Source organism: Gadus chalcogrammus, chromosome 10 (assembly GCF_026213295.1).
Source record: "Gadus chalcogrammus isolate NIFS_2021 chromosome 10, NIFS_Gcha_1.0, whole genome shotgun sequence".
Taxonomy (NCBI): domain Eukaryota; kingdom Metazoa; phylum Chordata; class Actinopteri; order Gadiformes; family Gadidae; genus Gadus; species Gadus chalcogrammus.
In genome coordinates, this window is record NC_079421.1 from 16,640,709 (window position 1) to 16,653,818 (window position 13,110).

A 13,110-nucleotide genomic window follows, 5' to 3' on the forward strand; every position below is an offset into this window, starting at 1 on the left:
TTCCTCCTCCCTCCCTCCCTCCCTTCCCTCCTTCCATCCCTTCCTCCCTCCCTCCCTCCCTCCCTCCCTCCCTCCCTTCCTCCCTCCCTCCCTTCCCTCCTTCCCTCCCTCCCTCCCTCCCTCTCTCCCTCCCTCCCTCCCTTCCTCCCTTCCCTCCTCATTAAACTCATCCCTAGTCTCCCTCCCTCCCTCCCTCCGTCCCTCCCTCCCTCCCTCCGTCCCTCCCTCCCTCCCTCCGTCCCTCCCTCCCTCCCTCCCTCCCTCCCTCCCTCCCTCCTTCCCTCCTCCCTCCCTTCCTCCCTCCCTCCCTCCCTCCCTCCTCCCTTCCTCCCTCCCTCCCTTCCTCCCTCCCTCCCTCCCTCCCTCCCTCCCTCCCTCCCTCCCTCCCTCCCTCCCTCCCTTCCTTCCTTCCCTCCTCATTAACCTCATCCCTAGTCTCCCTCCCTCCCTTCCTCCCTCCCTCCCTTCCTCCCTCCCTCCCTCCCTCCCTCCCTCCCTCCCTTCCTTCCTTCCCTCCTCATTAACCTCGTCCCTAGTCTCCATCTCTCCTACTCCCGCTCGCCAGTCTTCTGACCCCTCCTCCCTGCTTTGTCCTCCCAGAGCTGTCGCCACGACGACGGGTGCTGAACGTCAGCCGCTCGGTATGGAAGCAAGCCAGCGTGACCAGCGACCTGTGGGAGAAGCTGACAGCGCGCTGCGTGGACCGCCACAGGTCAGGCCCTGCCCATCCCACACTCAATCCCCTTCCTGAGGAGATGGTTAAAAGTTTCAAGCGATTTTCTTTTTAAGAGAATTTTATCGTCTTCATTTTTCTCTTCTGGTTGTCGGGGGCACCAGGGGGATTAATAGGAATTGTGAAAATTGTTCGCAGGAAATAACAAAACAAGGCGAAAACATGGGGTTTGGAGATAAACTCGAACAGGTCTCTACCAGGGTTTGAACTCATGCATAGTTTATCCAGTATGCTTTGGCACTGGCAATTTCATTGTGTACAGTACAGAATACAAGTGACCTCCAAAGATAAAGGGTGTAGCTTTTTCTCCATGCATCTGCACAAAAACAATATTGATGAATTGCTTTTAACTGATCAGACAATGAGGCCACTTTGCCCCATGTTCACCCCAACACATTCCGCCCAGCTAATAATGAATGTTTATGGTAGTTCATTCCTTTATTTAATTGGTAGCTTTCCTTTATTTAACACAGTAGTTGGGCCAGAGTTAGATCGCTACATTTCATCTGCGTTCCCTGGGTAGGCAAACCCTAAGAGAGTACACCACTATTTGGCATTAACGTATGATAGCGTTACACATGTCTACATACTGAATATACAAAACATACTCTCCAGAACGGAAAACGGTGATCGAATTAAGATTTCTTCTTCAGCCAAAAGATACCGGGTTCAATCCCAGTACCTTCACAGCCTTACCCCTACCTGTTCCTAAACATATATCACTGACTAGATAGATGACTAGATGATAGAAAGTAAAAATTCACCCCCACACACTCTCACACACTCTCTTTATGTATCACAAGCACAGCAATAAACAAGGTCAGTGTCAATTAAATGCAAAATAGCCCATAAATAGTTAGCTGGTAACCACCCACCGTCTGAAAGGGGATTAGTTCGGACTGACCTTTGCCATCCCCCATTCAGGCACATGGAGAGGACGTTGGAGCGTCTGCTGCAGACCCAGGCCGCCATGGAGGAGCTGGACGTGGCCCTGGAACAGGCGGAGGGGGTCCGGGACGCCTGGGAGCCCGTGGGGGACCTGTTCATCGACGCTCTGCAGGACCACATCGACGCCACCAAGGTAAGGCACCCGGCATGGGCACTGCATCACCGTATGGACAGAGAGAGGCCTTTTTTAAACGGTTGTGTTTATTTATTTATTCATTGATTCAATACTAGTATGTATTTACCAAAAAAAAAAAAAAGTATTTCAAAATAATCTTTATTTTATATTTTCTTTTATTATTATTTAATTATAACTTGTAGTGCTCACATGTATGATTCAAAATCTAGAGACTCGTATTCTCAGATAAGCTGTTTAATGATTTAATTTTTTTTTTTTTTAAGAACACAATGCCGCAATGTTTGGATCGTTTTAGTCAAAGACACCGTTGTAGTACTTTACCGGCGTCTCGTGAGGAGACAACCTTTGAGGTGCCAACACGCACCCGAAAAGATCCCCTTGTAGCTGAGAGAGGCCAGCAAACTAAAAAAAATAAGAACATCGGCTTTCCTGCCAGAGAGAACATCACATTGATCCTCTGAGTTTTTGATCCCGAACATCAAAAAAATCTGAATCAAACGAAAAGAGTCCCGCTTTGTTCTTCTCTGTGGGGCCGACTCGTTGGCGTGACACAGTCACAGCTGTAATGATGGCGTGAGGTGTGAGCTGGATCCACCCACCTCCTGCCCCATGCCGGAGGAGTAATCTCAGTGTTTTGTGACAGAAGAAGGTGAACGAAAATTTCGTACTTGACAGTCGTGGACGCGTAGCGATGGGCCGCAACTGGTTTGATGCGGTGTTGTTGAACAAGCAGGCGGGTTCATTGGTTTATTCATGGTGGAGTGGTGGTGTGTGTGTACCACTGCTTAGTCACGGTGCCCGAGAGGCCTGCTGTAATTACAGCAGAGCCGTTCATTGAAAGTGAGGACACTTGACAACCATCATGTCACTGTTTAGTCTGCTGTCACAGCCAGCCCATGTTCAGTGAAAAGGCCTCCGGGACTGTGCACGCACATAAACAAACGCACAGGAAAAACACAAACCAAAGGAGCACCATGCACACACTTATGTACTTATGTACACACGCACACATCCGCTCAAAACATTGAGGATAACATGGCACGCACACAGCACAACAAGATATGTATAACAGTATTCAATGCACACCGATAAGGAAACGCTAAGCTGGCACTAAGCTCATTGCTGAAGCACGTCCTTGGATCAAGACAAAAGCGTGAATTATGTTTTTAACGAGCCCTGTGAAAAAAAATCCCCAAAACAGACTATATTTACATGTCTTTCTTCCTCTCTCCATCCTTCTCTTTTTCCCACACACACACACACACACACACACACACACACACACACACACACACACACACACACACACACACACACACACACACACACACACACACACACGCACACACACCAACGCACCCACAGTTGTTCAAGGAGGAGCTGAGCCAGGTGAAGGAGGGGATGAAGCACGTCAACGACCTGGCTCACCAGCTGGCCGTCTCGGACGTCCACCTGTCCGTGGACAACGCCCGCGCCTTGGAGCACCTCAACAGCCGCTGGAAGCTCCTTCAGGTACCGCCCTGGTGCACGGCCTTCCCCCAGGAGGGGGTGGAGAGTGGTTGGGCGGTGGCGCGTGTGTACGTACTGTACTTGTTGTTGGATAAATGGCGACTGGTGCACTGGGAGAGGAGTCGCACCGAATGATGAGCGCTTTGATGGTCCAGGGATGTCCAGTTTATAGTCATGGTCACCGCCATGGTCACTGCCATGTCAGTGCTTTTTATTTTATATATATATATATATATATACATATACATGTAGAGGATATGTAGAGGATATGTAGATCATTACAGGCAGTGGTTAGAGAGAGGATGCGAGTTTATTGTGCGCTCAAATTAGCCATTAGCCAAACTGCAAAGTTTGTTTTCATCCCTTTTAATGTCTGTCATCTCTCTTGGTTACGATCGCTCTCTCTTTCTTGTCCCCCCTCTCCCTCTCTCTATCCCTCTCTCTCTGTCTCTCTGTTGCTTCCTCCGTCTGGACCCGACGCAGCCAAAGGAAACCTCTTTCGTCTCCTGGCGGAATAGACAGGCAACTTGCCTTGAGAGCAGTGTCTGCACGCGTCAACACACGTTCAACTTTCTCCTTTGTGCTCAATGTTGGCTCAGTTGGCCTTCAGTGAGGCCATGGTCTGCTAGGACCGGCTGAGGACCACTCGGCTTCAATTTGGGGGGCATGAAGGATCTAGATTTTAGTTTATCTCAAACGCACTTTGTAGTGGGGGCGCAGGTGTGCTCTAACGTCTTGAATGTGTTTTTTCCTTCCATAAAAGGGAATCATAATCGGTGGTTGTAAGGGACTTTGTAGCCTTTTCCTTTCGGGGGTTTTAAATTGTCCGGGAATCCTTTTTCAGCCTGCGCTCTTGATAACACCCTGTTACCGCCAGATAACCTTCACCAGTACATCTTCACACGGCTTCCCCCTCGCCGGCCTCTGTGCTTTTTCTACTATCGCATTCTCCTATTCTAGCTAGCTATTGCTCTCTCTTTGTCTTCCTTCCCTTCGCTATGCATTTCTTACTTTTCCTTAACCTCTGACTCTCATCGCTGCCTCTGTTTCTACCGCCTCTCTTTTCTTTCCTTTGTATTTCTTCATTTTTGGCCTTAGCATAGACCAGGGCTATTCAATTACAAATTCAGTTGGGCCAGATTTTCAAAACAAGAAATTCAGTTGGGCCAGACATTTTCAGCAGCAAGTAATGACACATTTTGGACCAACACAGATTAATGTATTGAAAAACACAAACGTTTTATCTGAAAAAGTACATGAATACATCTTTGGTAAATCTGACCTAGGCAAAACTCTTCAAACTAAATAGTGCACAATATTAGGCCTATCAATAGCCAGTTTCCTTTTTGAAACAAAATAAAATAAATATATGTCATATCTGACCAATAAGCAATGCAAAAGGTGCATTGAAAACAAAATAGTGCACATTTATCAGAGGTTTCCTTATTTAAATAAATAAAATAAACATTTGGGTCACATATTAAAACAAGCATATCCCCCCTGGGATCAATATGCAAAAGTGCATGAAAAAAAACAGAACCAGGCATATTAAAGCTTAGTAAACAAACCCAAAACAAGAAATAACTAAGTAGCTTAACAAACATGAATACTTTGTTACTCACTTAGTAACACATCCTTTTGTTGCTATGTATGCAACAGTTTCACTGCTGAGTTCTCACTGGGAGAAGTGACATCTTTTTTTCTGAATGACAGCAGTGATTCTGGGCTCATAAGATGTCAATGCAATTCGAAGGCATTCATGAAGTGTACTGTCAGACAGTGAGCAACGAGAGCTGCTTTTAATTGAGTTCATGTGTGTGACGCTTGATTCCCATGTGTATGTTGAGCCAAACATACTTAGCACGAGAACTGCTGCTCTCTTGACGTTAGGGAACTGATGTGGTCTGACATTGGTCCAAAACCTGGCAGGCCCGTTGGTGCGCAGCTCCTGTGCCGTGGTTAAGGATGATCGCATGTCAACAAGTTCGAGAATGAATTTCCCCATGTCAATGGGAGCAGCCAACTCATTTGCTTTGGCGGATAAAGCCCCTTCTATTACGACAGTGAACGGGTCTCTGGCAAAGCACATCTCCTCTGTTGGCAAAGCAAGTCCATCCAATCGACCGACCAAGTTTTCTTTTAACCTCGCAACGAAATCTGTCATTACAGCGGTAATGCGTGCCGGGGATAAGATGCTTTTGTAGAGCGTCGGAAAAAATGCAAAATTCGGCCTGTGCTCAAGTCAGTCCCGAAAAGATCCAGTTTGACTTGGAATGCGCGCATCTGTTCCACCAGTTCAATGACAGTGTTGTCTTATGCTTGCTGCTGCGTAGGAAGGCTGTGATTTCCTGTCTTAGATCACAGAGACGCTTGACCGCTTTGCCTTTGGAAAGCCACCTGACGTCGTTGTGCAAAAGCAGGTCACGTTGCTCAGCAGACATTTCTGACAGCAGCATGCGGATTAAGCGGTGTTGGAGTTTTGATGCGGAGGGGATACAATTAATTGTGGCCATCACGCTGTCCATTGTCGACTTGAGCTCTCCGCTGACCGTCTGATGCACAATGCGGTGTAGGGATATCATTTGAGGTGCAACAGCGGACCAACGTGCAGCCAAACCATTAACTTTTCCCATCATGGATGGAATCTTCTCAGAGTACCTCGCTCGTAGCGTGTCCTTTTAACGGCAGTAAGCTGAGCAGTTCTTCTCTGAAGCATTTGCCGTCAAAATAAAAACGGACATATATGCACAGTTGGGCGGTATCCGTCTTATCTGTGGACTCATCTTCTGCTATAGACATGACATTAGCTTTCTTCAGGTCTTCTAAAAGCGTTTCGAACACATCGGTAGCAAGAAGTTGAACCCTGCGAATATTTTAGGTGTCTGACACGGGTACGTTTTTAATGGCAGCGGTCACGCTTGTTTTTACTTTGTCGTACTTTATAACCTCATTCACGACAGCCAGAATGCACTCTTTCACGGTTTCAGAGTCTGTAAATGGCCTTTTCTTTTTTTTGCCAAGATCCATGACACACGAAGGGAAGCAGCTGTAGCTCTCTCTTGGGCCATGCATGTCCGCATCATAGTAGCACAGCTCCGGGTGTAAGATGCCAGCAAACTCTGCATCTTTGCAGCCCTCTCCTGAGATCCCTCGGGAAAGCTTGAGCGGAAAGTCGGGTGTTTATCAATGTGGTGTCTCCGCATTATTTATTTATTTTTCTTTTACTTTTCTATGCGCTTTCTGCGGGACCACGGGCTGGGCCACTCGGAAGGTGCTTCTGGGCCGGATGTGGCTCGCGGGCTGCCATATGAATAGGCCTGGCATAGCCCCTACAGGCTAATCTTACAGCGCTCAGACTCAAAGGCAGTGGCCTTATAGACTACTAGTCCACACATCCAGAAGGACAGAATAGCGCTGCGTTGCAGGCTTTTATATGTTTTGAACACAACCCTAGCATTCATCCACCATCAATGTTTGAAACGTTTCCCTTCATCTATTCTTCCAACAGACCAGACTTTCCCCATATCTTTAAATGTCATTCCATCCCTTCCAAGTTTCTTTTTGTCTCTTGCAATCTTGGGTAATTCAATCGTTTGTCTTCTCACGTCTCCCTGAATTGCCCGTAGGACCAACAGAATGCAGTGTGCTGCAAAATTTTGCAGTAACATCACCACGCTACGTTAAACAAAGCTCTCTTTTCCTTTTGCTTCCTGTCTTGGACGCATCTGGCTCCAGATTGCATTGTTTGTGTTTTTGTGTATTTTTGGACTAGGAATGCAATGTTGTATGCACCCTGAGCGGTGTTCCCTATTTACTTACTTAAGTTCCGCAGCCATAGTCACCACACTTTTTTTTTTTATGCACTCTGTCTTCCTTCCAAATCAAACTGTTATCCGCCCTTGACTTGTCTGTCAAGCTCTTTGCGGTTCTGTGGTTTCTGAACTTTCTTTATGCGACACTTGAAAGTGGTTTGTTTGAGAGAAGGCTCTTCCGTGTCTTCTTGACAATGATTTAGTAGCGTGTCCACTGTCCAATGCCTTGCAAACACAGCTGGATTAGGGGCTGCCAAAAACACATCGGTGAGCACCGCAACTGATGAGAAAAGACAGAAACACACAACAAAACTGCAAAATTCCTTTTGGAGAGTTGATTTCCATTTTTATTGATACACATATGGTGGAGAACCCCCTGGCGTCCCCGATCCTCTTTCATCGCTGATCCTGCGGTGTGTTTCAAGACGCTTACAAGATTAACATCATAAGAATTACATGGAGTGTTTAAATAAGGCCTTATAAATGCCTTTCATACAACGTGGAGGGAAATCGTCCATTCTTTGAGCAGAAGCAGGTGCTGTTTGTCGCTGTTAATGTGTGTGTGTGTGTGTGTGTGTGTGTGTGTGTGTGTGTGTGTGTGTGTGTGTGTGTGTGTGTGTGTGTGTGTGTGTGTGTGTGTGTGTGTGTGTGTGTGACTGTGACTGTGTGCGCGCGTGTGCTGATGCAACTAAGTGTCTGCAAAGAAATATAAGCTGTATGAATCCCTTTGGTTTATTCCTGTGCATATTTTGTGTGTGTGTGTGTACATAATTGTTTGTGTGTGTGTGTGTATGTTTGCGTGAATTCATGGGTGTGTGTGTGTGTGTGTGTGTGTGTGTGTGTGTGTGTGTGTGTGTGTGTGTGTGTGTGTGTGTGTGTGTGTGTCTACTCCCAGGGGTCGATAGAGGAGCGGCTGAAGCAGCTTCAGGACGCCCACCGAGACTTTGGCCCGGGATCGCAGCACTTCCTCTGCAGTAAGAAGCCCCTCCTCTTCCTTCCCTCGCACCACGCTGGGCCTAGCATGTAGCGCCAGGGATACGCCGTTGCCACGGCAACGTCTTTTTTATGAAACTGGATGAAGCTGAGGGCTCCTACTGCCCGTCGGGGCCAAAGGAGGGGCACCTGTAGGCGGGGGCATGGTGCGTCTTCATCGGTCATGGGGAGAGAGGCGGGGGTGTGGGTGGGCCGGGGTTCTGGTTCCTGGTGTGAAACCCCCATGCTTCTGAAGTCTTCTCTCTTCCATCTTGCTGCTTCGTCCCTGCCCTTCAAAGGGCTTCCAGGGGAAACCAAGATGAAGGAGCCATGTGATTTTATTCATGTGTATGTTGAGGATTGAGAAATTATGCTGTGTGTGTGTGTGTGTGTGTGTGTGTGTGTGTGTGTGTGTGTGTGTGTGTGTGTGTGTGTGTGTGTGTGTGTGTGTGTGTGTGTGTGTGTGTGTGTGTGTGTGTGTGTGCATATGTTTGTTAAGGTTTGTTTGTGGAGGCAAGCAACTGTGTATGTGTAATGGTTTATTAGTGTTGGCTCATGCATAATTCCTTGTAGATACATTGCGTGTCTGTGTCTGTGTTTGGAGGCATATTGTACCTTGAAGTGCAGAAAATAGTAGAAAATAGGGTATTGTGATGTGTTTTCCCATTTCTTTAATATTGTTTTTGTAGAGCCACTGTTCAGGGAGTTATAGGGAGTGTCAAGAAACAACATAATATACACACAAGAACAATTCTTTCCTTAAATTCAGGATGATCCATTGATGCTGGGGAACATGACAAAAGTCTGATTGTTTGAGATTCATTGAAGGATAAAAATTTGAGATGAACCATCTTGTTCTTTAGTACCATTGACATTTCTCCTTTCAATGGTCATCAGGATCTTCTAGACTTGGCCACTATAAACCATACGTACAATACCTCTATTATATACTTATACTGGATTTTTGAGAACAATACCTCAGTCTTATTATGTGGAGTGGGTGGTTGATGGCTTGTTTAAGCAGCCTCACCTGGGCGAAATCAGACTAGTTGGATCCTAGGACTCTGTTGCACATTGACTAAGCAATGTGCAACAGGTTAAAGCAGCCATCACCACACAGGCTAAAGGAGATCTGAAACATGGCCACATGGATCACCATCTTAATCTTAATGTATCATTGACTTCAAGCTCTACAATAAATGGGCTTCCAAAATCACCATACTGTGTCTGGATGAGCGCAGTAAAAGTCACCTAGGTGGCGTGTAGCCTGTTCATTGCTGCAATTCTACTTACATTATTTACACTAGTTGCTGCTCTACTATACCAAACTCTAGGATGGACCTCATCTGAGTCTGCAAAAAAGACGCTTGCTTTACTATACTATTCTATTAATTATTCAAGGACAGCAAGGCACTTAGGCGTTTAATGCGTCCACTTTGCATTCCCTTGGCCCCTACACATACACAACATCAGAATGATAAAATAGGTCCAAACATTTTCAATCAATATTTTTTCAGGGCTTTGGTCCTGAATATTCAGGGTAGGGTGGTACCATCAGCTCCAGGTGACTCCTGCTTCTGACCCAGAGGGACTCAGTCTCTCTCGAATGTTGCACTAGTGAAATAAGACGCTCAGAATACAATGGTACCAACAGGGGACGTTAAACTATCACCAACTCTATTCGCATAGTGTTGTCTCGGTCGTCTTCATCAAAGATGTGTCATTGAGGCTGAGCAATCCAGTGAATTTCCGGTGTCGAGTGACTTATGGTTGTATATGACAGGTGCTTAATCTCTTTCCAAGATGAGAGAGACGATATGTGGTCCAGTTGCTGTTATCCTTCTGCAGGGAAGCCTGATTAATTTCATAAAATAACAACTCTGCCTCCCTTGCTGAAGGGTGCGTTGAGTCGACCTTTTTGTAACTTTACGTACCATCAAATCAATTTCTCATGATTAATAGACATAAAGGATCAAATGAAACATGAATATGATAGTCATGTGTTGAGGTGCATTGATAAGGAAAATAAATCAGCTTCTGTGGCATACATAGTGTAACAACTGACCCCGATGTGTCCAGCTGCGGCACCCTGCTCTCGCGCGAGGGAAGCCAGAGATGGCAGTGGAGGAATGCTTACAGCATCCCTCCCCTCCCCTCCAGCGTGCCCCATTATAGTGGGGGCTCTTCAGCTGGTGTGCTCACACTCTCTAGGAAGACAAAAATGCTGTTTGTCAGCAGAGTGTTGCATACAGCCTCTGGAAGTATGCATAGTCTATTCTATAGCCGCACTGTAGGCAGCAGACTAAAGTTCATGGCTCGGCTGCGCAGTGCGAGGAAGTGTTCGAATCCCTGTTGCCTGGCGACCAGAGCGCTAGCCCGCTGGGGCCCTCCAGCTCGTAAGGCTGAGGAACAAGCCCCTGTTAGCATCGCGGCGCTAGCATCACAGCCAGAGCCAGCAATGGACCCACCGTGGACCAATGTACTCAACACAACACAGGTCAGCACACACTGTGCACTGGCTTAGAAGTAGAGCTTGAAGGACGGATGTCCAACGACCAGCTGTTCCTCCTCCTCCTGGAAATGCTTGTCAACGTAGCTTTACAAAGACAAATACAAAGCACGATAGCTGTAGTCAGGAGTTACCTGGAACACATGTGTGCACACTGCCCTCTGAGCTCAAAGTTCTGGGCGGGGCGAGTGTGTTGCTTGACGAAGCACAGTGTCACAGCTTCCACCTTCATCCTGGGTGAAGAGGTGCCGGAGGAACTTCTGAGCGTTCTGTCAGAAACCAGCGGGTCGGTTCAATGTGTTTACTGCTCAAAGGATGCAATACAAAAGAGAGATAAGGAAGCCCTCAGTCGTACCTTCTCGGAGTAATCCTCACTCTAGCCAAACTCCTCTCGATGGAGCCGCTTGCCCTTGTAAGAGCTCTGACCCTGCCAGGATTAAAGCGGTCTTACCCTGCCAGGATTTAAAGAGCTCCCTCAAAAGCGTCCTCTTGGGTGCCTGGATACGATCCTGGCGGGGGGAGAGACTGTTGTGGACAGAGTTCGGGGGCCGGTGATGCAATCTGGAACAATCCCGGCTTCCTGTTGGAGAGTGAGAGGAGGGGAGGGAGGGAGGGAGGGAGGGAGAAGGAGTCATATGAGTTGATGGCACGTGGGAGGAGAAGATAGAGGGGAGGCGAGGAGAGGAGAGTATTGCAGACTGAGAAACAGGGTACTGATGAGGTTGGGGTGACAGGAGGAGATGAGGAGGAGGATAAGAGAGAGTGGAGGTGAGGAGAGGTGTCACAAGCAGACCCGAGGAATGGGGAGGGATGAAGTAGAGGTGACAGGAGGAGAGGGGAGATTAATTTGATGAGTCCTATAAAACCACAGAATGTCCAGGGCTGTTCCTCCAGGTGTTCCTCCATGTTCCCCAATGGACGCCACTTGAAGAAAGGGGCATTTTCATTAGGCTATTCATACTATGATGTTTTATGATTGATAGGGAAAATATTTTATGCATGAGCGATGTTAAAAATCAATCAATTATGAAAAACAAGCTAAACATGTTTTAATTACTACAACAAACTAAATGGATGAAATAAGGCCCATGGCTTCATTGTTAGATGCAAATATCTGTATAAAGCAGTATAGCAGTTGGCGTTAATCACAAGAATTAAGTTGAAGATGTATTTGTCGGCCTACCTGCATGGTACAGCATACATCCATAAAGGCTGCTCGCTACACTGGGTAGAATCCTAGGTTTAACTAGTAATCTTCAACTTACAAATAATTAGCAAAGACAATTTTTAACGAATCGCTTTAGCTTGGCTCTCCCTGCCTCTGGCGGTTGGGTGGAATGATGAAAGTTCTGCTCTCCTGAGACCCACTATTATCAGTTCCATTGAGCATCAGCATTCAATCAATCTCTCAGTGTGTGTGTGTGTGTGTGTGTGTGTGTGTGTGTGTGTGTGTGTCAGAGTTTGTATTTGTCTGGGTGTGTGTGTGTGTGTGTGTGTATGTTAAGTGTCAGTATGTGTTTGTGAGTGTGTGGGGGGGTGAATATATGCATGTGTATGCGTGTCTGGGTGTTTGTGTGTGTGTAAAGTGTCAGTGTCTGGCTGTGTGTATGTGTTTGTGTGTTGGTGTGTGTATCAGTAGCGCCCACATTGCTGTCAGGCTTGCAAAGCAATGTCACACTGGGTCTTCTCTAACACCCACTGTCCCCACGCTGTCTGGGAGAGGGATGTCTGCATCCACTCCCTCTCTGCCTCTGCGAGCCAACAGCTGTGTATGGGAGGGAATGGTTTGTTTTTACGATCAGCGGTTTTTATCTGCCTAATTTTGTCAAACATGCTGTGTCTTCGGGTATTCCATCACGTATATAGCCTAACGTGTTGTATCGAAAAGCAGCGATGAGCAATTATGTGTGCGTTTGTGTGTGCGATTGCTTGTGGGTTTTTCTCTGTTTTTGTGTGTTTGTATGTGTGTGTGTCTGCTTGTGTTTATTAGTCTGCTTGTGGGTATTTGTCTGCTTGTGTGTGTGTGTGTGTGTGTGTCTGTGTGTTGCCTGAATGCATGTCGTGCTCAAATGCCTGCGTCAGTTCTTGTTCGTCCCTGAATAACCCACATGACTTTCTAGCCGGCAGACTGCCTGGGGCAGTCTACCCACGCTATCCCCACCCCCAACCCAATCCACAGGCCAACAACTCCTCCATCCATGTGTCCCTGTTGTTCTTTACCACACCTCACACTACTAGCCTCTATGTCTCCCTGGAAAGCCAATACAGCGCAATGAGATCAATAACTGCTTGGCTTCTCTAGGCTTATGTCGCTGCTTCAGACCCTCTGCTTTGACAGGGTCCCTTCTATCTCTGTTCCGGTGGTGACGTGGTATCTCTCCCTGTGTCTGACCAGGTTCTGTGCAGGTACCCTGGGAGAGAGCCATCTCTCCGAACAAAGTGCCATATTATATCAAGTAAGTTGATTCAACAGATGTATTCACGTGTGTGT

At 47.0% G+C, this 13,110-nt stretch overlaps 1 protein-coding gene across 4 annotated transcripts in view; it reads left to right on the forward strand.

Annotated features, from left to right (window-relative positions):
- The window catches only part of drp2 (dystrophin related protein 2), a 127,387-nt gene that overhangs the window by 80,235 nt on the left and 34,042 nt on the right, over positions 1-13,110 (forward strand). For all 4 annotated transcript variants that reach the window (XM_056600382.1, XM_056600383.1, XM_056600380.1 and 1 more), the window contains 5 exons: positions 601-712; positions 1,658-1,814; positions 3,183-3,329; positions 8,034-8,112; positions 13,015-13,075. In XM_056600382.1, the coding sequence (XP_056456357.1) occupies positions 601-712; positions 1,658-1,814; positions 3,183-3,329; positions 8,034-8,112; positions 13,015-13,075 (556 nt within the window). The remainder of the gene's footprint in view (positions 1-600; positions 713-1,657; positions 1,815-3,182; positions 3,330-8,033; positions 8,113-13,014; positions 13,076-13,110) is intronic.